The sequence below is a fragment of the Zonotrichia albicollis genome, chromosome 26 (genome assembly GCF_047830755.1).
Source record: "Zonotrichia albicollis isolate bZonAlb1 chromosome 26, bZonAlb1.hap1, whole genome shotgun sequence".
Lineage (NCBI taxonomy): Eukaryota > Metazoa > Chordata > Aves > Passeriformes > Passerellidae > Zonotrichia > Zonotrichia albicollis.
The window spans coordinates 5326565-5354176 of NC_133844.1; the positions used below are offsets into that span (position 1 = coordinate 5326565).

At 55.2% G+C, this 27612-nt stretch overlaps 1 protein-coding gene across 1 annotated transcript in view; it reads left to right on the top strand.

The window, feature by feature from the left end:
- Positions 1–27416, top strand: part of PEBP4 (phosphatidylethanolamine binding protein 4) — a 90602-nt gene extending 63186 nt beyond the window's left edge. The window contains exons 5-7 of the mRNA XM_074559030.1: positions 20373–20418; positions 21246–21362; positions 27018–27416. Coding sequence (XP_074415131.1) covers positions 20373–20418; positions 21246–21362; positions 27018–27109 — 255 coding nt within the window. The 3' untranslated portion in view covers positions 27110–27416. The remainder of the gene's footprint in view (positions 1–20372; positions 20419–21245; positions 21363–27017) is intronic.
- The last annotated feature ends 196 nt before the right edge of the window (positions 27417–27612 follow it).

Sequence of the window (27612 nt, forward strand, 5' to 3'; positions counted from 1 at the left end):
TAATGATTGCCATATAATTAGATGTGAAGCATTGTGCTATAAATGTGTATTCTTCAGCGTGCTGTGATTTTACTGTAAGAGAGAGAGAGAGAAAGAAAGACAGAAAAACACAGAACCCAGCAACATACTATAAAAAGCACTCTGTTGACTTTTCGGCTGTTTAGTATTCCTTGCCCGTACTCCCCCGGGAGTATGTAATTAGTGCTTTATGAAGAGTGCATTTAAAGCAGTTTAATATTCACCTCATTCAGTCTGAAACAATGTGATCACTGCTTAGACAAATCACTGCTCCTCACTGACATCCTCTGTCAGAACATTACCTCTGAAAAGACCTTTCAAGAGGCTCCGATGTTAATTAGTTGTCTGTCATGGATAAACAGAGCAGTGAGCAGAAGGGCTGCGCCAGGCCACAGACACACAGGGAAATACTGGGAATGCTCTGGGATTTTTTTTTTTTTTCTTTTTCATCCTCTCTCTCTCTCTCCTCCTTTTTGTGAGAATTCCTGGCTTTCTCTCCCGGCTTCGCAGAGTTTGGCACGGCCTGGAGTGGAGCCTGGGTTTTCCCAGGGTTGGGTGAAATCCTTGGGATGCTGAGCCAGGCTGGCAGTGCCAGAGAGGTGCTGGCACATCCCAAACGGATCCAGGAGCATCCTGGGCAGATCCCAAACGGACCCAGGAGCATCCTGTGCTCTGGTTGGGCACCTGCTGAGATGCCCTGCTGTGGCCCAGAGTGGGAACATCCCAGGCAGCATTTCAGTGCCACAACCCAGAGATGTATCCCAGTGCCAAATCCCTGTTCCACATCCCAGTGCCACATCCCAGTGCCACATCCCAATGCCACATCCCAGTGCCATATCCCAGTGCCACATCCCAGTGCCAAATCCCAGATCTGTATCCCAGTAATATATCCCAGTGCCAAATCCCTGTTCCATATCCCAGTGCCACATCCCAGTGCCAAATCCCAGATCTGTATCCTAGTAATATATCCCAGTGCCACATCCCAGTGCTATGTCCCAGTGTCAAATACCAGTGCCAATTCCCAGTTCCATATCCCAGTTCCCTATCCCAGTGCCAATTCCCAGTTCCATATCCCAGTGCCACATCCCAGTGCCAAATCCCAGATCTGTATCCTAGTAATATATCCCAGTGCCACATCCCAGTGCTATGTCCCAGTGTCAAATACCAGTGCCAATTCCCAGTTCCATATCCCAGTTCCCTATCCCAGTGCCAATTCCCAGTTCCATATCCCAGTGCCAATTCCCAGTTCCATATCCCAGTTCCCTATCCCAGTGCCAATTCTCAGTTCCATATCCCAGTGCCACATCCCAGTGCCAACTCCCAGTTCCATATCCCAGTGCCAATTCCCAGTTCCCTATCCCAGTTCCCTATCCCAGTGCCAATTCCCAGTTCCATACCCCTCTGCTGTATCCCCAGATCATATCCCAGTCCTGAATCCGAGCCCTACATCCCAGTCCTGGATCCCAGCCCTTCATCCCATCCTGTGCCCCTCTGCTATATCCCATCCCTGCATCCTGGCCCCTCATCCCAATATTGCATCCCAATGCAACATCCCAATATTTCATCTCCACTTTGCATCCCAGTGCTAAATCCTGGCCCTGCACCCCAATGCTACATCCCAATCCTGGATCCCAGCCCTTCATCCCAATATTTCATCTCCACTTTGCATCCCAGTGCTAAATCCTGGCCCCTCATCCCAACATTGCATCCCAACCCTGTACCCCAATGCTACATCCCAATCCCACCCCTGCATCCCAGCCCTACATCCCCTTTTTGAGGCCCAAAGTGGCTCTTTAGCCATTCCAAGGGACTCTTGCCACTTTCTGTTGTGTGTAAAATGTTGGATTATGTGGTCACCTCATCCCGGCTGCTCCTGGTGTTCATTTCTCAGGAAAACCCAGCAGGTCTGGGACAGTGCTCGCCCTGCCGTGCATCCCTCATCCCCATCCAGCCCCATCCCTGCAGGATGCTCCCCCTGCCAGCCCTGAAGCTGGAATTCCTCCTTCCCTGAGTCCTTCCCGTGTCCCCCTGAGGGTTCCTGGTGTCCTCTTGAGGGTACAAGGTGGATTCAAGGCATGGTCCCAGGAGCTGCTCCTGGCTCTGCTCGTGGCTCCTTTGGGTTCCATGGTTGGCATGGAGGGTTTCAAACCACAGGAATTCCATCATCAGCCCCCACCTGGCAGCTCCCAGGATTTTGGGAGCCAAATCCAGCAAATCCAACACTTCCCAGGGCCGAGGGAGCCATGAGCTCCTTGCTGAGGGGTTTAAGGGGCACAAAAGCCCCCCAGCCCCATCCTTTCACTTTGGCAAGGAGCAGACACAGAATTCTGCTCCCTCTGCTCCTGGGAATGACAGCCAAGGCTTGAAATGTGGGGTGGGAGCCCATGAGGGACTCCATCCCCATGCACATCCCATCCTGCAGCAGGAATGCATGGAGCATCCCCATGGGACACCTTCCTGAGCCTTCCCATCCTCCAGCACCCTCCAGCTCAGGGTTTTTCCCCTTTTCCCTCCCTTTTCCAGCAGTTTGTTTCCCTTGCTCTCTTAGTCACGAAGGTGAGGCCCTGACAGAGACACAGACATCAAAAACAAGAGGTGATGAAACGCCAGGAATAATTAAGTTGCACTAAATCACCGGGCCTGGCGGAACGCTGCCAGGGAGCTCGGGAATAGTGGAGCACCACGAGTTATTATTAATAACCACCCTGGTGAACAACAACCTATTTCACACCTCTTTTTTGGGAAGGGGTTGGGATGGGGGCAGAACCTCCAGCGTGGGGGGCAGCAGGGTGAGGTTTTCCCCACATCCCAGGATATTCCAGCCCAGATCTATACTGGGATATTCTGGCACGGTCTGGGCTGAGCCCAGAGCAAGTCTGCTCCCGCCAGGGCTCCTCCACGCAACCCCAGGCCTTACGTAAGGGCAGCTTTATCCTCCCTCATCGGGGCCCAGCCTGCAGCTCCCGTTCCCAGTGTGTGGGTGAGCCACTCGCCCCGGGCTGGGAATTGCACAGCTCCTGCACCCCTGCCTTGCTCCATGCATGCAATTCCTGATGGGCAGCTGATAGCAGGCCAGGCTAGATTTGTGGGGTGTTTGGGTTGTGTTTCCTTCACACTCCATGAGGATTTATGCTTGGGAATGCATGGGAAGGTGTTGCTGGATGTGCAGGATTTGCTGCACAGCTCCAGCACCTCTGCCTTGCTCCATGCATGCAAGGGCTGCAATTCCCAATGGGCAGCTGATAGCAGGCCAAGCTGCCAGCCCTGGATTTGTAGGGGGTTTGGGATGTGTTTCCTTCACCCTCCATCAGGATTTATGCTTGGGAATGGGTTGTTGGATGTGCAGGATTGGCTGCCCCACAGCCTCACCTTGGTTGTGTGGTTTAAGTCCAGCCATCCCTGCTAGAGGTGCTGGTGGAAGCGACGCTCCAGCTCCCAAAAATCTGGAATGCACCCCTGCCTTGCTCCATGCATGCAAGGGCTGCAATTCCCGATGGGCAGCTGAAAGCAAGCAGGCCAGGCTGCCAGCCCTGGGTTTGTAGGGTGTTTGGGTTGTGTTTCCTTCACACTCTGTCAGGATTTGTTCTTGGGAATGCTTGGGAAGGGGTTGTTGGATGTGCAGGATTTGCTGCACAGCTCCTGCACCTCTGCCTTGCTCCATGCATGCAAGGGCTGCAATTCCCAATGGGCAGCTGATAGCAGGCCAGGCTGGATTTGTAGAGTGTTTGGGATGTGTTTCCCTCACATTCCATCAGGATTTATGCTTGGAAATGCATGGGAAGGGGCTGTTGCATGTGCAGATTTCCTACCTCACAGCCTCACCTTGGTTTTGCGCTTTAGGGTCCAGCCATGGTTGCTGGAGGTGCTGGTGGAAGCGATGCTCCAACTTCCAAAAATCTGGAATGCACCCCTGCCTTGCTCCATGCATGCAAGGGCTGCAATTCCCAATGGGCAGCTGACAGCAAGCCAGCCCTGGATTGCTGGGTGTTTGGGATGTGTTTCCCTCACACTCCATCAGGATTTATCCTTGGGAAGGGGTTGTTGGATGTGCAGGATTGGCTGCCCCACAAATGGTAGCAGGAGGAGTAGGGCGATTGCTAGGTGGCATAGGAGGAAGAGGATGGCTGCTAGGAAGAAGCAGATTGAGAGGGGGAGTCAAGCAGATCCCAGGAGGTCAAATCCACACTCATATGGGGATAGTTTTTCTGAGTCAGGAGTTATTTGGGTGAGTCAAAATTTTAGTGCAGTTAGGAGAATGCTTAGGGTCAGTATGAATAGGATTATGTTTATTACTCTTCTCTGGGCTTAAACCAGATTCTAAGGATTGGAAGTCAATTGTAATTAATATATTAGAACAGTAAGATCCTCCTCAGTAGATAGAAATGTAGAGGAATAATCACACGACGTCTACAAAGTGTCAGTATCAGGTGTCTCACCTTGGTTGTGTGCTTTAAGGTTCAGCAATCACTGCTGGAGATGCTGGTGGAAGGGATGCTCCAACTCCCAAAAATCTGGGATATCACTGAGATTTTTGAGGAGAGAAAAGAGATTTTAATGCAAAGATTCCTTCTGAAGCAATGCTTTATTTACCTCATGCAGCTTTAGGGTTTGATCCCTCTTGGCTCCATCTCTGCAAGAGCCCAGACAGGTTCAGGCTTTTGGGCTGATTTCGGGTGCCACGTGGCCGTGGGTTAAACCTCAGCCCCAATTCCCACCACCTTTGCCACCGGGTTTCATCAGGAAAACCGTCCAGAGCTGGTCAAAATCCTCGCTGGCGGGGTAAAGCCGAGGGTGTCGAAATTTGGGAGAGTTGTAAATCTCGTGTGTTTCTAAAATCTTTAAGCCTCAGTCTGCAACGCGCAGGTAAACCTTTAATTCTCTGACAATGCCGAGCTAACTCCCAGCTAAACCCTTAATTCCCGTGCACCTTAGCCCTGTGGATTCTTCTGCTTGTCTGCAGCCCAGGTTTTGTCTGTACTATCCATCTTTGGGTGTGGAAAAATCCCCCAAAAATGTTCCCAAGGTTCTGGTGCCGGAAAAATTCCCCAAAATTGCTGTGCCCAAGGTTTTGGTGCTGCAAAATTCCCTCAAATTGCTGTGCCCAATTTCTGATGCAAAATGTGCTCAAGGTTCTGGTGCTGGAAAAATTCCCCAAAATTGCTGTGCCTAAAGTTCTGGTGCTGGAAAAATTCCCCAAAAATTGCTGTGCCCAAGGTTTTGGTGCTGCAAAATTCCCTCAAATTGCTGGCCAAATTTCTGATGCAAAATGTGCTCAAGGTTATGGTGCTGGAAAAATTTCTCAAAATTGCTGTGCCCAAAGTTCTGGTGCTGGAAAAATCCCCCCAAAAATAGTTGTGCCAAAGTTGTGGTGCTGGAAAAATTCCCCAAAAATTGCTGTGCCCAAAGTTCTGGTGCTGGAAAATTCCCCACAAAATAGTTGTGCCAAAGTTGTGGTGCTGGAAAAATTCCCCCAAAAATTGCTGTGCCCAAAGTTCTGGTGCTGGAAAAATTCCCCACAAAATAGTTGTGCCCAAAGTTGTGGTGTTGGAAATAATCCCTCAAAAATTACTGTGCCCAAGGTTTTGGTGCTGGAAAAATCCCCAAAAATAGCTGTGCCCAAGGATCTAATGCTGGAAAAATCCCCCACAAATGTGCCCCAACTTTCTGGTGCTGGAAAAATTTCCCAAAATTTCTGTGCCCAAGGCTCTGGTGCTAGAAAAATCCCTTCAAAATTGCTGTGCCCAAGGTTCTGATACTGGGAAAATCCCTCCAAAATTGCTGCACCCAAAGTTCTGGTGCTGCAAAAATTCCTCAGCTGTGCCCAAGATTCTGGTGCTGGAAAAATCCCCCAAAAATGTGCCCGATGTTCTGGTGCAGGAAAAATCCCCCCAAAATATCTATGTCAAAGGATCTATGCAGGAAAAGTCTCCCCAAAATTGCTGTGCCCAAGGTTCTGATACTGTAAAAAAATCTCTCCAAAATTGCTGTGCTCAAGGTTCTGGTGCTGGAAAAATCTCCCACAAACGTGTCCAAGGTTCTGATGCTGGAAAAACCCCCCAAAATAGCTGTGCCCAAGGTTCTAGGGTTTTTGCTCTGTTGACCAAAACATCTAAAATGCTCTTACAACTCTTAAGATTGGGAACAATGACAGATCCTGCATCCCTGAGGTCACAAGGAGCAGGAGGACGGGGAAAAGGCACCAATTTGGGGTTCCAGCCCTTCTGAGGGACACTGGCAGCGACACGTGGGAACGCGGGGATGATCCCATTGCTGCTGGGGTGGCACCACAGCTGCTGACAGACCTTCCCCCTGATCCAGCCAGCTCAGATCGCGGGACAGGGCGCAGCTGTGGGGCCCCGTGCAGGTGCAGGGGACACCGAGGAGCCCGACGGGTTTGGGAGCTCGTCGGTGCTGACAGCCAGGCTGGGATTGGGATTGCTCCATGCGGGTCCCCGCCGCTGGCAGGACGTTTCCCAACCTGGAGGAACCTGTACACACGACCACCCTTTCTTAGGCAATTTTCCTGACTCAAGATCCCATCCCAAATCAGCAGGAGATGGATCTGTGCTGCCTCTTGCAACACAACTCCATCCAAACTGGTTTTCCCATTAATCCTTTCTCCAGTGATTTTTTTCACTTTTTTTTTGGGTGACTGCGGGTGCTGTTGGCTCTTTAGGAGCGTTTTTGGTGATGGTTTTCCTCGGATAGAGATCTGAGCCCACCAAGCACAGATGAGCCAAAATTGTGTCTTTTAGGACGCAATTCCTGAGGCAGGAGGGAAGGGAATGATTCCTCTTGGAACTGGGCAGCTGACACAAGGGAGGGACTGTCCAGCAGCCTTTTTGTTAATATTAACGTCCCAAATATTGATCTGGAACAACCCAGAGGACAGCACCGTGTTCATCCCCTTGGATCCACAGCTGATTTCTGAAGGGTGAATATTTTTATAGACGAGTGAGAAACTGCTGATTTATTTAAGTGCCCAGCAAACCACAGAAATGTGGAATAGCCTGAGCTGGAAGGGACCCACAAGGATCAAGGACAATGATCCCAGCGGGCTAAAAACTCTTAATTACACTTCCCAAATATATCTGGCAGCATCTATTGTGATCTCCACCTATAAATTAATTTTGGGGGTCTTGTGCACCACCTCACCTGGGTCCTGCCAGGTGCTGTGCCAGGTCCTGGCAGCTGAAGGGTTACTCAGCCCCATCTGCTCAGCTCCCCATTTCACAAGGGCGGGTTCGGAGTTTTACTACAAGTTTCAGACAATGAAGGTGTGTCTGCGCTCCGAGCCTCGTTTGCCCGTTGTGTAGGCGTCGGGTTCAGCGCCGTCTTGTCAACACTTGAATATGTTGAGCATCACTCACGGGGCATTCTGTAAGAAACCTATTAAGTTAATTACCGAGGCTGTGTGTGAGAGAGAGAGAGAGCGTGTGTGCTGCTCCTCCTGTAAAAAATTTGGCTTTCTTCGTTGCAAGACACTTGTGATGCAAGCCCCGGGCTCTCGGTGTGATGACATCTCGTCTGCTGCTGTAACTGAGCCGGGGCTCGGGCGAGCTGCCTGCCGGGGAGGGGGGGGTGGTCAAGGGAGGACCCCCCCACTTTTCCTGGCTTGGGGACACCCACACAAACACTGGGATCTGCTGTGGTGTCCTCGGGTCCAACCCCGGGGGGGGATTGGGGTGTAAATCCCAAATCTGTGGGGTTTGAGCTCAGAGAAGTGTGAGGGGAGTTTGAGCATCTCAGCTCCTGGTGATGTTTCTGCTTTTACGTTTCTGCTCCGTCCAAATTCCTGGGAAAACGCAGTTTCACAGGGTCCTGGAGTGGTTTGGGTTGGAAGGGACCTTAAAACTCATCTTACTCCATTCCACCAGCACAGGGTGTTCCAAACCCCGTCCGACCTGGCCTTGGACACTGCCCAGGCTGGGGCAGCCGCAGCTTCTCTGGGAGACCCCTTGCTTTGGGATCAGGGCTGGGAAAAATCCTCTTGCTCTTTTATATTTGCACCACCATCCTCAAAATAATCAGGGCTGGAATTGGGGGGGGAGGGCTATTTTGGGGTGCTGCAAGCTTGGTTTGGGAAGGGGATGGAACAGGAGGAGGCTCCATGTGGGGACACCCCTTGTGCTTCTCCTCTCCCAGCCTTTCCACCAGGGTGGGGAAGGAGCTCTGGGTCTCCCGGAGGGCAGCAGGGATGTCGGAGCGATGCTGGAACTCCGTGAGGAGCAGCACGTGCTGCTCCGACCCCTCCATCCCTTCCCGGTTTTCTCCCACATCCCTTCCCAGCCCGGCTGGAACGGGGCCGCCCCCAAAATACCTTAAAAAAGAAGAAAAGGAAAATAAACTTTTTTTTTTTTTTTCCCACTCCGGAGCCCGAGCCAGGGCAGGGAGCGGGGCGAGCGCTGCCTCCCGGCACCCGAGGAGGTTTTTTTGGGTTTTTTGGTTTTTATTTCTTTGGGAGGCGCTGCACAAACAGCCCCCGGCGCTCACACGCGCCCCAGGTGGGGCGGCTCAGCCCCCTCCCTCCCGAGCATCCCACGGGAGCCGCATCCGTTGGACTTTTATGGAAGAAAGGGAAGTCCGGGCACCGCCGGAGCGGCTTTTGGCAGGCGAGAGCGGCAGCAGCGCTCCCGTTAACCCCTCACCATCCTCCTCCTCCTGCTGCTGTTGCATTTTTAGGGGGGGATCAGCATCTCCGCGGGCCGGGGGATGCTCAGCCGCCAAAAAAAAAATCCAAATAAAAGCGAATTTGGCTCCTCTTTATTAAATAAATCCATGCAAAGCGCTGCCGAGCATCCCATCCTCCCCCAGCACCCCCTCCCCAGGCGGGAGGGAAAAGTGAGGAGGGAAATTTGTGCAGCTCGAGAAAGTTTCCGGTTGGAGTTTGTGCAGTCCCAAGGGCAGCTCTGGACTCTCCCTCGCAGCGCTGCCAATTGCAGCGGTCAGGAAGCGGCTTTGGGGGGGTTTGGGGGGGAGGAGAGGCCGAGCCCGCCCGGATGCGCTGGCGGGGCCCGGGCAGAGCCGTCCCCTCCCGGCCGGGGCGGCCGTCAGCGGGGGCGAAAGGGAGAAATTTGAATTTTTGGCCGGCGGAAGGAAGTGAAAAGCAAAGCAAAAAAAAAAAACCTTAAAAAAACAGCCATAACAAAAAAACCCCAACACCCCCCCCCAAAAAAAAAAAAAAGGAACAAAAAAATCCCCAAAAACAAACACCCCCCCAAAAAAAAAACCCAACCCCCCCCCAAAAAAACCCAAAAAAACAAAACCCCAAAAACAAACAAAAAAACCCAAACAAACCCCAAACAAACAAACAAACAAAAAAACCAGAACAAAAAAATCCCCAAAAACAAACACCCCCCAAAAAAAAACCCCAAACCCCCCCCCAAAAAAAACCAAAAAACAAAACCCCAAAAACAAACAAAAAAACCCAAAAAACCCCAAACAAACAAACAAACAAAAAAACCCAAAACCCAAAACCAAACAAATTCCCCCAAAAAACCTAAAAAACAAAAAAACAAAAAAAAACCCAAAAAAAACCCCAAACTCAAAACCAAACAAATTCCCCCCCAAAAAAACAAAACAAAAAACCACAAGAAAAGGCCACCAAAAAAAACAAAGAAAAGAAACCCCCAAAAGCCTCAAAAACAAACAAAAAATCCCAAAACCCAAAAATAAACAAATTCCCCCCAAAAAACAAAAAAGCAAACAACAAAAAAGCACATCAAAAAAGTCCACCAAAAAACCAAACAGCCCCCCGAAAAACCGCAAAAACAAATAAAAAACCCCAAAAAGCCAATAAACCACCCGCCCCCCAAAAAGCAAACAAAAAGGCCCCAAAAATACTAAAAACAAACAATATCCCCCCAAAAAACAAAAACAAAAAAAAACCCCAAACCCCCCAAAAAAACTAAACAAAAAACCAAAGGAAAAAAAAAACCCAAAAAAATCCAAAGCCAAACAACTCCCCCAAAGAAACCAAAACAAAACAAAGGAAAATAAAGAAACACAAAAGAGACCCCACAAAGAAACCAAACAAGAAAAAACCCAAAAAACCCAAAAACGAGCAAAAAAACCCCTCAGAAAAACAAACAAGCAAACAAACAAAAAAAATAAAAACCAAAGAAAAACCAAACCACCCCAAAAAACATCAGAGGAACAAATGAGCCTCCCCAAGCCCAAGCTCCCTCTCCCATCAGATTAGGGAGCCGAAATCGCCAAATTGGCCCAGACGGGAGCAGGGCTGGCACGCGCGGCTTTGATCCTCCCCCGCGCCCGGGACGGGGCCTGGGATGGGGATCCGACACCCCAGGCTGGAGGAATTTGCAGGGGAGGGGTTTGAGAGCACCCCCGGAGCCCCCCAGGCCGGCTCTGGGGTGGGTTCGGTGTCCAGGTGGGGTCTGGGTGCGACCCCAAACCCCACCGGGATCTGTTTGGGGTCAGGGCTGGGTGCAAGCCCAAAATCACCCCAGCATGGCCAGAAAGGGCAGGAAGGGGATTCTGCCCCACTCTGGGCACACCCCAACTGCAGCTCGGGGTCCCCAACATCACAAGGACGTGGAGTTCCCAAAGGGGAGCACGGAGCTGCTCCAGGGCTGGAGCCAGGCTGGGAGAGCTGGGAATGCTCACCTGGAGCAGGGAAGGCTCCAGAGAGAGCTCAGAGCCCCTTGCAAGGTCAAAAAGGACTCCAGGAGAGCTGGAGAGGGACTGGGAAGGAGAGGATGGTGAGAGGGGAGCAGGGGAAACACAGGGGAAAAGGAAAAGAAACATCAAATTCTCAAAAAATCCCACTGTTCTTGGGGTCTGGGGGGTGCCATTGGTAATGGAGAACCCGAACGGGACTCGGTGCTGGAGCCAGGCTGAGAGAGCTGGGAATGCTCCAGGAGAGCTCAGAGCCCCTTCTAGGGCCTAAAGGGGATCCAGAGAAACCTCAGAGTCCTTTTCAGAGCCTAAAGGGGCTCCAGGAGAGCTGGACAGGGACTGGGGACAAAGTAAAGGCATCAAATTCCCAAAGGGAAAATCCCTCTGCTCCTTAGGGTTTGGGAGGTGCATTGGTAATGGAGAACCTGAATGGGACACAGGGATTTTGTGCTGGAGACCCTCTGGAGCCAGGCTGAGAGCTGGGAATGCTCCAGAGAGAGCTCAGAGCCCCTTGCAGAGCCTGAAGGGGCTCCAGGAGGGGCTGGGGACAAGGATGGAGGGACAGGACACAGGGAATGGCTTCAAACAGGGAAAAGTGAGATTGGGGTGGGATTTTTGGAAGGAATGAGTGTGGGGAGGGGCTGGGATGGAATTCCAGAGCAGCTGTGGCTGCTCCATCCCTGGAAGTGCCCAAGGGAGAAGAGAAAGCTCCAGGGACACCTCAAAGCCTCTTCAGGCCCTGAAGGAGCTCCAGGAGAGCTGGAGAGGGGCTGGGGACAAGGATGGAGGGACAGGACACAGGGAATGGCTCCCACTGCCAGAGGGCAGGGCTGGATGGGATTTTGGGCAGGAATTGTTCCCTGGGAGGGTGAGATGGAATTCCCAGATTTTCTGTGGCTGCCCCTGCATCCCTGGCAGTGCCCAAGGCCAGGCTGGAGCCCCTGGGACAGTGGGAGGTGTCCCTGCCATGGCAGGGGTGGCACTGGGTGGGTGCAAATCCCTTCCCACCAAACCACTGTGGGATCCCAGCTTGGCTGTGCCTCTCAGAGGGATGTGTGGCTCAGAGGCACCCCAGGGCCGTGGTTGTGGTTGGTGACCACAGCCGGGCTGGTGGCAGCACTGGGAATGTGCCATCCCTGTCCCCAAAGGTGACACAGCAGCAGCTGAGCCTCCCAGGGATGCATCCCAAGGGGAGGTTCCAGAGCAGACTCTGCTCTCATCCACACAGAATTCAGGCTAAGGGCCTTTAAATGACTGAATTAGGCAAAATTTGGTGTTTCTCCAAGAATCCTCCGGAAATCTGCTGCTGGAAAAGCAAACTCATCTTAAAGCTACACGCACACAGGGCGAGCAAGTTTTCCACTCTGGGATGGAAAAGAGCTTCCCAGTCCTACCCAGCCCTTTTCTCTGGCCAGGTCAAGCTTGTTCCTCCTGCTGCAGTCTCAGGGGCTTTGTTGAGACCTCGTGTAGTTCACCTTTTTTGGGAGCTCTTGTGGCATTTTGGGGATGTCCCATCGGAACTGGGGGTGATGGAGGGGGACCCAAGGGAGCCCAGATCCATGGGGTGGGTGAAGGGAGATCCTGGTGTGTAAGAGCCGAAATGAGGGATGTGGGACTCCAGGCAGGTCTCCAAAATGCAGTTTATTGTACACAGAATGCAGTTGATTGTATACAGAATGCAGTTTATTGTATCCAAAATGCAGTTTATTGTACACAGAATGCAGTCTATTTTATCCAAAATGCAGTTTATTGTACACAAAATGCAGTTTATTGTATCCAAAATGCAATTTATTCCATCCAAGAGGTCACAGCAGCCCAGGGCGGTGGGTGACAGAGCTGTGCCCACAGCTGTCAGCTCCAGCTGCAGGCAGGCCTGGACACCCTTTGGTTTTGGTTACAATGCATTATTTACTTTTCTTTGATAGAACCAATCTATACCTTAACTATTACCTACAGCCTATCATAACTGCTGTAATTACCATATTCATGTTACTGTTCTCCAATCAAAAGTCAGTACATTACAGTTTAAGCTAGAAGTTGTGTTTCAGTTTTCTTGCAGTGGAAAATTCTGAGACTTTTTTTGCCACATTTGCTGCCTTGTTTGCCTGTGCTCTCTTCCTGCTTGGTAAAAACATCTTCTTGTCTGAGGTGGGTTTATCCTTTGCTCTAAGTCCTAAAAACTCTTTCTAACCAACACACTCTTTGCTTCTTTGGTTATCCAGCCAGACTGGCTCAGCAATTATTTTATTCTATATCAAAACTTGCTTCCATCTCTATTCCTTCATCAGACTCTACATTTAAAAATCTCTCTGCTAAGCATAGATATCGGTGAGAATTTCTCAAACTTTCATCCTTCCCAGCACTGGTGGAGCTCCTGGGAAGGGCTGGGCTGGTGACAAAGCCCAGGGCACCAAACGCAGGTGTGGTCTCAGCTGGGTGTCACAGGTGGCATTTGAGCAGTGAGGGGCACAAAGCGCCCTTGTCTTTGTGCCTGAGCCATCCTCATCCTCCTCCTCCTCATCCTCTCCTCGTTCTCCAGATCCAGCACCCCTTCCCATCCCGCTGAGGATGCTCCAGGGGCTCCGGGCCGGATCCTGGGCCGGACAAACCCCAGCCCAGCCGTGCCCCGGCCGGGCCAGCCCCGGGTCAGGGTGATTCATGCCGCAGCCAGCTCGGCCGGGAGCTCGCCCGGAATTGCGACACCGTGGGGCTGCTGAAGGCAGCCAGCGCCGAGCCCGGCATGCAGGCGGCTTCCTAACACACCCCTGGGGTTGCTATCAACATCCCTGTTGTTCTTAGCGATCGCATCCCTCATTTATCATGCCGGCTTTGCAGCGGCTGCCCAGGGGCCGGGGTGGGACCGTGCAGGGCTTTGGGGGGCAGCCAAATCCCCCCAATGCCCGGGGTCCAGAGCAGGGCGAGCAGGGAGCGCACAGCGCTCTCCACAGCCTGGGGCAACCACCATTTGTTCAACCATCGTTTTATTCAACTGCCATTTTATTCCACCGTAATTTTATTCAACTTCCATTTTATTCCACCATCATTTTGTTCAACTTCCATTTTATTCCACCACCATTTATTCAACTTCCATTTTATTCCACCATCATTTGTTCTACCTTCATTTTATCCAGTTTCCATTTTATTCCACCACCATTTGTTCAACCATCATTTTATTCAACTTCCATTTTACTCCACCATCATTTTATTCAACTTCCATTTTATTCCACCACCATTTGTTCAACCAACATTTTATTCAACTTCCATTTTACTCCACCATGGTTGGTTCAACGTTCATTTTCTTCAACTTCCATTTTATTCAACTTTTGTTTTTTGTTTTATTTAGCCACCGTTTGTTCAACCATCATTTTATTCAACTTTCGTTTTATTCCACCGTCATTTGTTCAACCTTCATTTTATTCAACTTGTGTTTTATTCCACCGTCATTTTATTCAGTCATTGTTGGTTCAACCTTCATTTTATCCAACTTCCATTTTATTTAACTTTGATTTTATTCAGCCTTTATCTCACTCAACTTTCTCACTTCAGCCAACCCCTGGTGCTTCCCTGCTGGGGTGCAGAGGAAGGGGTAGCAGGGAAATTGCTCCGTGAAGTTTCTTGGCAAAGCCACCAGCTTCAACTCCCGAATCCAGCGTTCCAACCCATGCCAGGAGTGTCCTGGCAAAGCCAAATCTCCCCTGCCCTGCTACATTTTTGGGAAGGCAGCCCAACATCCTGCATCCCATCCTCACCCCCAGCTGCTCCACAATCCTGCAGGTGTTTTATATAAAAAAAAAAATAACCAAACCAACAAAATCTCTGTGCTTTTCCAACACAAATGTTTTGTCTGAGGTTTCAAAACCTTCCTTGGTGTCATCACAGCCTCCTCCTCCTCCCCTCTGGCACGGCCCCCTCACCTATATCCTGCAGGAAAGGTGCAGATGGGCACAGCAGCCTGAGCCCGGCTGGAAATGCACCCAGCAGAGCCTCCCCGGTTGCACAGGGCAATGCTGGCACTGGCAATGCCATCCTGGGGCTGCCAGGAGCCTGGCAAGGTCCCTGCCAGGGATGGTTCAGGTTATGGAGTGCAGGGGTTTATTTCTAGATTAAGGAAGGCTTGCAAAAGGCAGGCACGGAGGTGATTTATGTTTATTTTGCTCAGTTAATAACCCGTGGCACGTCCTCCCCTGCGGCGTTAGGGTGGATCAGACAAAGCTGCGTTTAAATTACGACCGTGCCCGATATTTATTTTTTAATATAGTTTTATGGTCGCCTTCCCCATTTATTGTGAGCTAGAAAAAGGTCCAGGCTGTGCCAAGAGCTGCCTAAGGATCCTAAAGGCTGCAGGGGCAAATCCTTGGAGTTCTTGGAGACCTTGGAAAAGTGGGAGAGGCTCTTCAGATCTGTGTTTTAGAGGTGACATTCCTGAGCCTCCCAAGGGTGACAATGGGACCCCTCCTGCTCCTTGGGAGCCTCAGCACATTTCCCCAGGAGCTGTGATGAGCCTCAGGGAATATTTTGGGATGAGGGTGTGCAGTCAGTGTTGGTCAGTGCCTGCTGGGACAGGGTGTCCCAGCATGATTTTGGTGTTAAAGTCACCCAGTGTTGGTGCTTGTGGTTGTGTCAGTCCTCAAACACACAAATCCAACCCACCCAGGTGTGGCTTTCCTGAGATTCTGGATCTGCCCTGAGAAGAATTCCCTGTAGAAGGAAAAGTGCCTTCTCTACATTTTTTCTGCCTGGATGTGGCTCAGATCATGGTGGTTTGTAGTTTTTCGGGTGCAGACTGGCAGGGAACAAGTCAAATACGGCTTGGAATGGTGAAATTCCATGAGCATAAAATGTAATAAATTAAAAGGATGAGCTCTGGGTGAGGGGGTTGGCAGCTGGAGATGGGGGGATTCCATGTGTCCCACCCTCCTTGGGGACCTCCCTGGAGCCTGTGAGAGGAGCAGGAGGCTCTGGAGAGAGGATGGATTCCTGTTCCTTACAAAGCATCTGGGCAGTGAGGGTCCAGGTGGGAAGTTTGGATGGATGTGTGGGGTGCAGGGAAATTCTGGGAACTGTTCCTGCCTCAGGCCTGGGGTGGCCTGGCCACGTCTCCATCCATGCCCAGAGAGTGAAACCAGCTGGGAGCACAAAGGCAGGCCCTGAGTCATGGCAGGATCCAGGAACTGGGGCTCTGGGGAAGCACCAGAGGAGAAGGTTTGGCTTGGGAAAGCTGGGCTGGCTCCAGCAGGAAGGGGAGGTTTCTCTGGAGCTGGGTGTGATGGGATCCAACCCCTGTGGGGTCTCCTCCCTGCCCTGGGAATGCTGTCAAAACACTTTGGAGTGATGGAGCAGCCAGGAGAGGCCATTCCCAATGAAACCTTCCCCCCATCCTGGTTCTTGCATGAAAACCTTTTCTGTGTTTCTCCGTATTTTTTCCTCTTTCTCCCAGTTTCTTCCCGGACGGAGAGCCCACGCCAATCCAGCGGCACAGCAGGGCTGGCATAATGGGATGTGACATTTCCCATCACAAAAGGCATCTCAGGCTCGGGGCTGACAGGCTCCTTCAGGCACCAAACCCCGGGAAAAGCGAGGCTGGGCTGAGAGCAGGAGGGTCGTGGGCGAGCCAGAGCCCCTTGGGAGCATCCCCTGGCCCAGATGCAGCACCAGGATCCCACTGGAAGCGAGCTGCTGCTCAAACAGGCGGCTGAGCTGGGAAATGCCAGAGTTTGGGAGTGCTGGGAGCTGCCCAGGCCCTGCCCTGCTCCGTGCTGGCCTCCCTGAGCACGGGGATAATCGGAGGGAGAGTTTCTCTTGGATGGCTCCAAGCTCACATGCTTCTTGTTGGAAAGCAGGACGAGCCTGGATGTTTTTGGGAGCTGGGGGAGGAGTGGTCCTCCCCAGGGCTGCTGGCTTTGGTGGGGAGGAGGAAACCCCAAAATCTTCACCTTCCTCTGCAAGGACACGGTGGAACAGATCCAGATCCACCTGCAATTAGCATCTCATCCTTTTATTCCCCGTTCCAGCCTCGCAGGGAAGCTGGGTTGCCATCCCAGCGGCTCTGCCTTTGCCGGGATGCTGAGCCAATTCCTCCATCCTGACCTCATTGCAAAGATCACAGGAACGGAGGAGAACAAACCTGGGCTCCCGCTGGGCCGGCTTTGAAGCCGCTCAAACCCCTGCTCGTGAGGAGGGTGTTTGGGATCGGCTTCCCCCCGATAATCGCTGCTTAACGCCGGGCCCTTCCCATGGGACGCAGCCCCCGCACCTGGCGGAGCCCCCTCGGTGTCCCGAGGTCCCCGGGCCGGGCTGGGACGCGCTCCCGCTCCAGGAGCAGCCCAGCCCTGCTCGGGTCCCATCCGTCATCTGTTTGTCCTGGTGCCCTGCCAGCGATTGTGCCGATTTCCCACACCCACTTTCCATAAAGCCTCGGTCCTCGCCCGGGCGAATCGCTGGCGAGAGCTCGCCACCCATCCCTTTCCCCTCCTCTGCGATGGGATCAGACACGTTCTGGAGAGGGGGAAGAAAGGGAAGGGGGTGAAAAGAAAACAAAAAAGATCAAGAGGAAAACACAAGGTGACTCACACTGCCTTTAATTTATTTGTGTTTATTTATTTATTCCCCCCCACCCTCGGCTGCGACGTGCAGGCAAACAGCGAGGGCTGCCCGGGGAGCTTCGCTCGGTGCCCAGGGCACCAGAAATGACAGGGATCAAATTCCCCACTCCTTTGGCCGAGGAAAAGATCGCGGAGAGCAGCTCCTGGCGCTCGAAATGTGTGGCACAGATTTTTCCAGCCTTCCCAGGTCTCTGCACGAGCATCCCGTGCCCCGCCACAGACCGGAGGGTGGGAATATCTAATTCCACCTCCTACACCGTGTCCTCGGCAGGGGAAAGAGAGAAAGAGGAGATAAAAGGCTGGGAAGCTCAAATGGTGTCATTAGGAACTATTAATGCTCTCATAAAAGGGCATTAATAAAGGCGGCAGCTCATCAGTGTCCATTAGCTCGGCTCGTGGCAGGGATCTTCGGGAGCTGCCGGAGTGTGATGCTCCCCTCGCCCTCACCGGCGTGTCAGCAAAGGGGAAAGGGGCTGGAGGGGGGGTTATTCCCCTGACAAACCATTCCCCGAGCAAAAAACAAGGAGAAAATGTCGAAATGTCGCAGGGCGTCACTCTCCACCTCAATCCCTCCCGAATCCCCGCAGCCGTGCCCAGAGTTTGCTCCTTGCTCCCAGGATTGCTGTTTACTATCAAAGAAAAAAAAAAAAAAAAAAAAAAAAAAAAAGGCAGGCAGGGTTTGGAGTGCTCCTCGCGACTTTCTCCCTCCCGCCCTCTTCCTGTTCTTGCCTCTTAAAAAGGAGTTTTATCCTTTGACTCTCCCATGCCCGGGGCTAGCGAGGGAGCCGCAGCATCTCGGGGCGAGCCGGCAGCGCTCAGCGGCGGGCAGGGCACGGGGAGGAGGCTCGGCCCGGCCCGATGAGCCCCTGGCAAAGCCAGGAATAGCAGCGCGGTCCCCGCACGGCAGCGGTGCTGCCAGGGAAACCCGCAGTCCGTGCCTTTGATGAGCCGGGGCTGGCAACGGGCCCGGCCGCACGGAGAGCTCGGGATGGGCTGGGATGAGCTTGGAATGAGCTCGGGATGAGTTTGGAATGGGCTCGGGATGGGCTCGGGATGGGCTGGGATGGGCTGGGATGAACCCCGGATGGGCTCAGGATGAGTTTGGAATAAGCTCGGGATGGGCTCAGGATGAGGTCGGGGTGGGCTCGGGATGAGTTTGGAATGAGGTTGGGATGAGCTTGGAATGGGCTCGGGATGAGTTTGGGATTAGTTTGGGATGAGCTCGGGATGAGTTTGGGATGAGCTTGGAATGAACTCGGGATGAGCTCGGGATGGGCTCAGGATGAGCTTGGAATAAGCTCAGGATGGGCTCAGGATGAGGTAGGGACGGGCTCGGGATGAGTTTGGAATGAGTTTGGGATGAGCTTGGAATGGGCTCAGGATGAGCTCAGGATGAGTTTGGAATGAGTGCAGGAAGAGTTTGGAATAAGCTCAGGATGGGCTCGGGATGAGCTCGGGATGCACTGGCAGCTTCCCCCCCGGCCCTGTGGGCAGCAGCGGCACATCTGGGGGAGAGCAGGCACAGCTGGAGAGCTCGGGCACGTGCGCACATCTGGGCGGAGGAGGGGCGAGCCCGTGTGGGTGGGTGGGCTGGCGGGGCACATCTGGATGGGCGCTGCCGAGCATCTGGGCAGAGCCGGTGTGCGCATCTGGACGGAGCGGGTTTGCACATCTGGATGGCACGGGTTTGCACATCTGGATGGCACGGGTTTGCACATCTGGATGCTCGCGTTTGCACATCTGGGCAGGGCCACAGCAGCCCCACGGCCCCGTGTGTCCCCTCAGGCACTTCCCAGGTGTTTCTCTCCTCACATCCCGCCCTGCCTTCCCCTCCCGCTGCCATCCCAGGCACCCGGACCTGCCCAGGTCCTCACTCATCACCTCCCTGCCACTGGGAGATTTCAGCTCCAGCCCAGCCAGAGCCAGAGAGCCGAAATCCCAGGATCTGAGGGAGCCCTTGGCTCCCTGGTGACCTTTGGGGCAGCTGGCAGGAGGCTGTCCCCGGCCGTGACTCAGGGCAGAGCAGTTTCCTTTGGAGGCAAAGGGAAGCTTTGATCGCAGGGAGCCGAGGCACCAAACCCTGCTCCCCACGTGCACCTTTGCTGGGAGTTATCTGAGGCATCTTTTTTTTTTTGGGGATAATAACTCCCAGGGCAGGTTAGGACGGAGGAGGCCTGGCAGAGGAGCGTGTGTGGGCAGGACTGGAATAACGGGTGCTGTAGGAGAGGATTGACGAGCGCTGGGAGGTTGGGAATGGCCGGGAATAGCACAGCAGGTCAGGGGTGAGGTGGGATGTGCAGGGCCAGGATGGGGGTGCAGCTCCTGTTGTTGTCCCTTTGTCACCCATACAGGACGGTTGGTGTCCCAGGAATGGCTCCTTGCTCCCGGGAATCATCCCAGGATGGGGATGGAGAGCCAAGCCTGCAGTATTGTCCCTTTGTCACCCATGGAGTCCCCACAGGATGCTCAGTGTCCCAAGAAAGACTCCCTGCTCCCCATTCCAGGATGGGGATGGAGAGCCAAGCCTGCAGTATTGTCCCTTTGTCACCCATGGAGTCCCCACAGGGTGCTTGGTGTCCCGGGAATGGCTCCCTGCTCCTGGGAAGCACCCCAGGACAGGGATGGAGATCCAAGCCTGCAGTGGGACAAGCTCTGTGAGCAGGAGTTTGTTGAGAGCAAAGCCAAAGCTTTGCCATGAGAATGATGCTGAAAATGAGCACAATCTCACCTGGAATGGGCCAGATCTCCCAAATCTTGGTGTGCTGAGCATTTGGCTTTTAAGGGAATTATTGTGGCTTTCCCAGGGTGTCACAGATTCCCTGGATCTCCAGACTGTGAGCAGTCTCTGTGTGCAGGTGACAGCAGTGTCACCTGTGCCAGGGCATTGTGGATCAAGCCCCTAAATCCCAAAGAGCCAAAGAAAAGCCCTGGCACACCCACTTAAAGAAAATTCCCTTTACAAGGAAGTGATGAGAGAATGATCTTCACAAGGCAAACACAGAAAATGTTGGGAAATGAATCCCTGGGGAGAAGTGGGCACAGGAGGGGTCCATCCCTCTGTGTGTTTCTCCTGAGGATTCCAGTTTCACCTAAAACCTCTTTTTGTCCTTTCAGGGCTCGGATCTGAGGGTTGGGAAGATCAAAGGGAAGGTCCTGACAGGTGAGTGCAGACCCCAAATGAGGGGATGGGGTCTCAGGGTGGCAGTGCTGGCTGGGGTGGGCACACCAGGAGGGAACACAAGGAGCTCCCTAGGGCACAGCTGGGCACTGTCTGAAACAGGAGCCACTTTTTCTCTAATTTTTTCTAGAGGTAAAAGTGGTTTAAAAACACCCCAGCGGTTGGAAAGGCTCCAAACCAGTGTAAAAAAAGAGGGGGGAGGGTTAAACCCAAAAGAAAAGCAGAAGATAAAAGCGGGTGAATCCCAACAACTCCTGTGATGTTGCAGGAACAAAGGCTTTCAGTTCAAAATGGGCCAGACGTGGCCCAGGGGAGAGGGGCTGGAGGCTCACCTGGCTCCTGGTGCAGCTTCAGCCCCTTGGTGTCACATCCTCCTGTCCCTGGTGGAAGCTGTGCATCCCATGGATGTCCCTTTGTCCTCAGCAGCTGGACATGCCCTGAGCCAGCTGTGGACCCCACATCTGGGCACCTCCAGCCTGGAGCACAGCGGGGACCCCAAAACCCCCTTGGGGCAGCCCGAGGGGTGCTGCCCATGCCCTGCTGGGGGCTGGGGGTCCCAAGTTTGTCCCCCTGCCCAGGGGAGGCTGCAGACAGGAGAAGGGGATGGATGAGGAGGGGTCAGGGTGGTCCAGGGTGTGCTGAGGAGCTGTTTTGGTGGAACCCCTGAGCTGCTCCACAGCGAGGGGTCCCAGTGCAGGGAGCTGCATGGCAGAGCTGATCCCAGCCTGGAGCAGGGCGTGGATAACTGGTTCTGGTGGGGCTTTGAGCTCAGATGGACACTGAGCCCTTCTTTCTCTTGTGCACCCCAGAATACAGCCGGCCCAAGCCCGCCCGCTACAGCGGCTACCACCGCTACCAGTTCCGCCTGTACCGGCAGTCCCAGCACCAGACCATCTCCCTGAGCTCCGAGGAGCAGCAATCGCTGGGTAAGGACCCGCCTGGCCTCGATCCCCGCCCCGAGGGGCCGTTCCAGGGCTGCGGGGCTGGGGATGCCCCGCTCGGTGCAAAGGGATCCTCGCAGGGGGACGTGGGTGAGGTGTGAAATCCTTGCCAGGCAGCAGAAAAACCCTTGGGAAAGGTCTGGTAACGGCCTGGCTAGCGGGATCGGCAGCAGGCAGGGATGTGGGCTGTGAAATGCAGCCCTTGCTGGCACATCCCCCCAGCCACAGCAGTTGCATCACCTCGGAGCGGAGTGGAGGATAAGGATCAAGGATTGCTCAAACCGGGCTGACACAACGCCCGCCAACTCCCAGCTCCTCCCAAAACCTTCCACGGAAGGGATGGAGCAGCGAGACCCCCAAAACACCAAGGGAAGCGTTGTTGGTGCTCCGTGCTGGGGCCGCAGGAGCCGGGATGGGCAGGGATCCATCCAAGCGTGGGTTCCTCCTTGCCCTGCCTGGAACTCGGGGCTCAGAGCCTCGCGTGGCCTCCACAAGGGAAATTTCCAAACTTTCCCAGCTGGGACCACATGAGCAGGGCCGGACGGGCAGGTCAGGTCGGTGTGTCTGGGCTGCTCTGCCGTGCCTGACTCACGCCGTGCCCGGAGCGGGGGCTGCCCCGGGGGGCTCTCACACAGCCCCAGCCCATGGCCGGAGCGGGATGAGGCTGCCACGAGTCTCCCCGCGGGTTGTCCCTGCCCTTGGCTTCGCTTTCTGGCTCATTAGCTCCGCTTGTTAATGACCCCGCCGATGTCACCCCCCTGCCAGCCCCGCATGGCCGTGGCTCCGCGTTGTCCCCACATTGCCACCGCAGCATCCCGGAGCAGAACCCACCGAGGAGCTTTTTCCAGATAAATCCTCTTTCCAGCAGGATTTGCGGCTCCAGCCCCCCCAGATGTCACCCCGGGAATGTCCCCCCGCTGTCCCCAAGGCGGGGGTGGCCGGGCATTCCCCACCCCATCTGCGCTCCCCAGCCCTTCCCGCGCTTCCTGGGAAAGACCCAGCGGATATTTGGGATATTTTTCCGCGGGATCCGATGCCTCAGCATCGTTTGTCAGGCAGCTGTGGGGCTCGTGTTTAAGGAGCCTGTTAAAGCTTATTTTTAACCCTTTCACTGCTGCATCACATCCTCGGCTTGGCCGGGGGATGCTGCTGGATTCAGACACTGCCAGCCCATCATCTTTATTCTCAGGGAATGAGCCCTAAAAGCAGCCAAAGGATGAGATTTTGGTGTCTCAGGGGTTTTAAATAAATCCATCCCCAAGGCAGTGGGATGCACGCCGATGGATCTGCTGGTGCATCCAGCCCTGTGGTGCACAGGGGAGGAGGAGCAGACACCTTGGCAGAAGGTGGGAACGAGGAGGGGGTGACCCCAATCCCAAAGGATCCCAAAGGATCCCAAAGGAGGAGAGCCCAGCCCGGGCTCTGCCTGGCTCCTCTCCTGCAGTAAAAGCAATGCAGGTTCTCCCGGCGATGCCGCAGGCACAGTTTGCATCCTTGCTCAGAATTTCCCATCTTATTTGGCCTCAAATGAACCCTTCTTGCTGCTTTCACTCTGTCCTGCATCTGGTGACAGCGACATCTGTGTCTCACCGGGGCTGGGGACACCCTTCGTCCCCATCCCTGGACAGGGAGTGGCCCTGGCCGGGCACAGGGAGTGGCACTGCCCATGCCAGCCTGGGATGTGTCCAGCCTCCATCCCTGTGCTGGGCATCCCTCCCCCTGGCAGAGCTGAGCCCCAGCAGTTTTGTTCATTCAGCTCCCAGGAAAATCCAATTCCCTGCTGGCCCTGGGTGTGTTGAGGCGGCCGGGCCAGGCCGGGCCGGGCCGGGGGAGGTGACAGTGCCAGGCGGGATGGCAGCAGCTCGGCCCGAGCCTCCAGAAGAGGGCACTAAAGCAGGACCTGCCCGCGTCGCCTGTCCCTGCTCCTGGAACAGATCCCTGGGAATTGAAAACGCGAGGGGACGGCGAGAGAGAAAAACAAATCCCGGTTTATTCTCCCTCCTTGCCTGTCTGTGCAGAGGGAGCGGGGACGTTTCCACCCATCCCGGCTGGGATGGCACTGATGGGCACAGGTGGGTGCTGGAAGGGCTGCAGGACCTGGACACGTCCCCAGGTCACTCGTGACAATGTGGAAATCTGTTGTTTATGGCCGAAGTGTTTCTCCAAGGCAACTCTTGAGCAAAAATCTCATTTCACCAGAGAAAAATCCACCCTGGTCCTTCCCCGTGAGTGTTTCTGATCAATCCCAGCATCAGCCAGCTCTGTGTGACCTCGGGCAAATAACTCAGAGCCTCAGTTTCTCCTCTGAGTCTGATTCACTTCAGTTTTTGGCCGTGCCACCAAATTATCACTGAGCAGCAGCTCTGTCCCCGCTCGGTACCGAAGGTGGGGATGTTTGGGGTGTCCCCACAGCTCTTCCTGCCGCTCACCCCACTTCCCTCGCAGCCAGGAGTGTCACAAGCCGAGCCTGTGTTTTGGGGAGATGCAAGATAATCATTTGTGGTCTGTGAAATGTCACAGCCGCCGTCGCATCCCGAGGCCACCACAGGATCCACGGGAAATCCCTCAGCTGGGGAATTCAGGCACCAACCAGACCCCGGCTGTGGTGCTGGGCAATGAAAGTTCCCCCACAGCTTTCATCGAGGGGGATCTTTAATTAGCACAAAATCTTGAGGCTTAATTGCACTTGGGTTCATCCTTGTGCTTCCACCTCCGGGAAGCTGGGGAGATGTTCCCACATTCCCAAAGCCTCTCCTGACCTGGAAAGATGTTTTAGAATCAGGAATGGGTTTTTTCCTCCCAGAAATTTTACCTCCGGGAGCAGGGATGGGATGATGAGCCCGGCCAGCCCGTGGCTCCATCCCTCTCCAGCTCTGGATCAGGATCGGGGCCACATTGACTCATGAGCCGACCTTGTGCGCCTCCAACCCGATCCACCCAGCTGGAAAATCGGGTTGGACTGGGCCCCGGCGGGGAGGGCAAGGCTGCGGCCGGGACGGGAGGCGGCCAAGGGCTGGGGGGAGAGCGCGGTGCCGTCCCCCGAGTCCCCGGGTGTCTCTTAATGGTGACCAGAGCCGCTGCCGGCCTCCCGCCCACCTCCGCCGGGACATCATTAATCTTGGCATGGAAGAGTCAGGGAGAACATCGCGGCTGATGAGGCTGATAAATTACAGCCGGGGGGCCGGGGGAGGTGGGCAGCGGCGTTTGGGGGGTGGGCAGGAGGCGAGGGCACCGCTGGCAAAGCTGTGGGATGGCGGGGATGCCGAGATCCCGGAGCCCAGCACTCGCCCCGTGCCTCAGTTTCCCCATCGGGCGCTCCGGGCTCAGGCGGCCGCGCACGTGTGGGTGTCAGCGGGCACTCCTCTTCCTCCGGCGGGTGTGCAGATAAGAGCCAAGTGGGATGATTTAATCCTTTGGGAAACGAGCTTGAAAACGGACCAAGCCGCGGATGAAACGCAGTATTGTTGTGGCAGCGAGAGGGGACGGTGGCACCGCGACCTCGGCCGCCCCCCTGCCCCTTTCCCCGCTCCGTGATCGCAGTGACTCAGAGTCCCCAGCCGGGTGGTTTGGGATGGCTGGCACAGGGATTTGGTCATGCCAGGATGGGGCGCCCGCTGTGGGGATTTGGTTGGATTTGGTGTAGGGGGACCCCAAATCTGGCACCCCCCGGTGCATCTCCCCCACCCTGACCACACCCGCGCTGCCCCGGGGCTTTCCCTGGCCAGACTGGGCACAATGGGTGCCAGGGCAGGTAGGAAAGTAGGTCAGGAAAAACCCCGGCCCTGCAGCCCCGCCGAGGCTCTGCCTCCCCCGGCTCCTTTTCATCCTCCCCTGCGGGGGCTCCGCGCATCGGCGGCAGCTCGGGCACCCCTGGGACTCGGGGCCGCCGCGTCTCGCTCGCACCCCGGCCCCGGGGGGCACCCGCGCCTCTCCCGGGGGCTTTTCCGGAGCTTTGAAAGCTGCGGATGAAAGGCGCCCACAGGCACAGCGGGAGCGGCCCCGCGAGGCTCCTTCCCCCGGTGCCACCTTCGTGGGGACCCCAGCACGGAGGGGGCTGGGCTGAGACCCCCAGGAGAGGAGCGGCCCCTCCTGCCGAGGTGGAATTCGGGGCTCTGTGGCCCGGCTGGAGGTGACCCCAGTGCGGTTTGTGTCCTCGGAGGGTGGCAGGGGACACCTGGGATCCTGCAGGAGCAGCCTGGTGCATTCCAACTCTCATCCCAGCCGGGGTGTGGGATGCAGGTCCTTTCCGAGCACACCCTGTGAGTTCCTTCACTGGCTCTGGAGCATCCCAAAACTCATCCCAGCAGAATGTGGGCTGCAGATCCTTCCCGAGCATCCGGTGAGCTCCTTCCTGACCCTGGAGCATCTTGCGAGCTCCTTTCTGGCCCGGGTGCACCCCAAATCTCATCCCCGCAGAATGTGGGATTCAGGTCCTTGCTGAGCACCCTGTGAGCTCCTTTCTGGCCCTGGAGCACCCCAAATCTCATCCCACCCTGAATGTGGGACACAGGTCTTTGCTGAGCATCCTGTCAGCTCCTTCCTGGCCCTAGAGCACCCCAAATCTCATCCCAACTGGAGTGTGGGATGCAGGTCCTTCCCGAGCATCCTGTGAGCTCCTTCCCTGACCATGGAGCATCCCAAATCCCATCCCAACCGGAATGTGGGATGCAGGTCCTTCCCGAGCATCCTGTCAGCTCCTTCCCGGTCTTGGAGCATCCTGTGAGCTCCTTCCTGACCCTGGAGCATCCCGCAGCTCCAGGGCGCGCTGCCGTCACCAGAGAATTTCCAGAGCTTTTTTTGGAGCTCGGAGCCCGGGGTGAGGAGCAGGTGGGAGCTCCAGCAGCTCCCCCAGCCATCAGCACCCCTTGGAGGTGATGCAGCAGCTCAGGTTTTGCTCAGCACTTTTGCAAGAGCAAAGGGGACGCTGTGCTCCGGTCGGGGCCGAGATGCGGCAGCAGATAAACCTGCCAGGCCGCCGCGTGACATTACAGAGCAGCCAGGAAGAGGAGAGAACAGGTTTCAGATAAACAACGGGCCCCTTTGCCCACAAGGAGGGGCAGCGTGAGCTCTTTGGGCGCCAGGGAAAGCCCCCCCCGGTCAGGGCAGGATGCTCGCACAGACACAGGCTGGGAGCCCGACCCCGGCAGGGCACAGGGGGATTTCTGCCCCACAGGGGCCGGTGTGAGGGAATCCCTGCTGCCTTTGGACCTGCAGAGAGTTTCCCTGCTGCCCACGTGGGATAAACCACAGCTGGGCCCGGCAGGAGCTGCCCCAGAGCTCGGCGGTGCTGGGGCAGCGGGGGAGGAGGGTCAGGAATGAGGAACCCCCTGGGCTCCAGCAGCCTGAGGAGCAGCAGCGCAGTGAATGCCACTCCGGGGGACGGGGGGGATCTCCTGTGACACCCCCAGGGGGATTTCCAGCCAGGCCACCCCTGGGTGGGCTCGTAGGAGGGTTTGCTGCAAAGGTCAGGGGGCAGCAGAGGAGCTGGTACCCCCGGGATGCTGAGATTGGGGTTCCTGTGGCTCCTCCTGTCCCTGGGGCCTCCGGGGTGTGCAGGATGTGGTTTGGGGCAGAGCAGCAGCTGCTCGGGGCTGCTCCCCTCTCCAGCCCTGCTCACCCCCTTTTCCTCTCTCTCCCCAGGCACTTGGGACCTGAAGGATTTCGTGGAGGATTTTCACCTGGGCCACCCCGTGGCCGCCACCCAGTTCCTCACCAAAAACTGCAAGGATTAACTCCGGCCATCCCACCCATGCCCTGCACATCCCCACAGCCCAGAGCCACCCCTGCCTGGAGCAGAGGGGACCCCAGACCCACCGAGGATGAGCCCACCCTGCTCCCAACCCACAGCCCCAACCCCTCCCCTGCCACAGCCAAGTTGTCTCTCCCTCTGGGGATCCTCCCAGCTCGCCTGGTTATCCCAGGAATTTTGGCATCTCCCCTTCTCCCCCCTTCGCCCCGTTTCTGACTTGACCCCTTGCATGTCCCCCTGGCACTTTGGGGACTCGGAGTTTGGTGCCTGAATAAAGTTTGGATGGAGCACAGGGGGCTCTGTGGTGGCAGTGAGTGCGGGCAGGGGCAGTGCCAGGTGAGTCTGGCATTTGGCATCTGTGGGCAATGGGAGCAGGGGTGGCCTGCCAGACCCTCGTTTAGGTGAGCCCAGGGTCACCCAGGAGGGGACAGGGACAGTGATGCCAGTCCAGGGGTCCCTGGGTGGCACCGCATGGGAACGGGCACT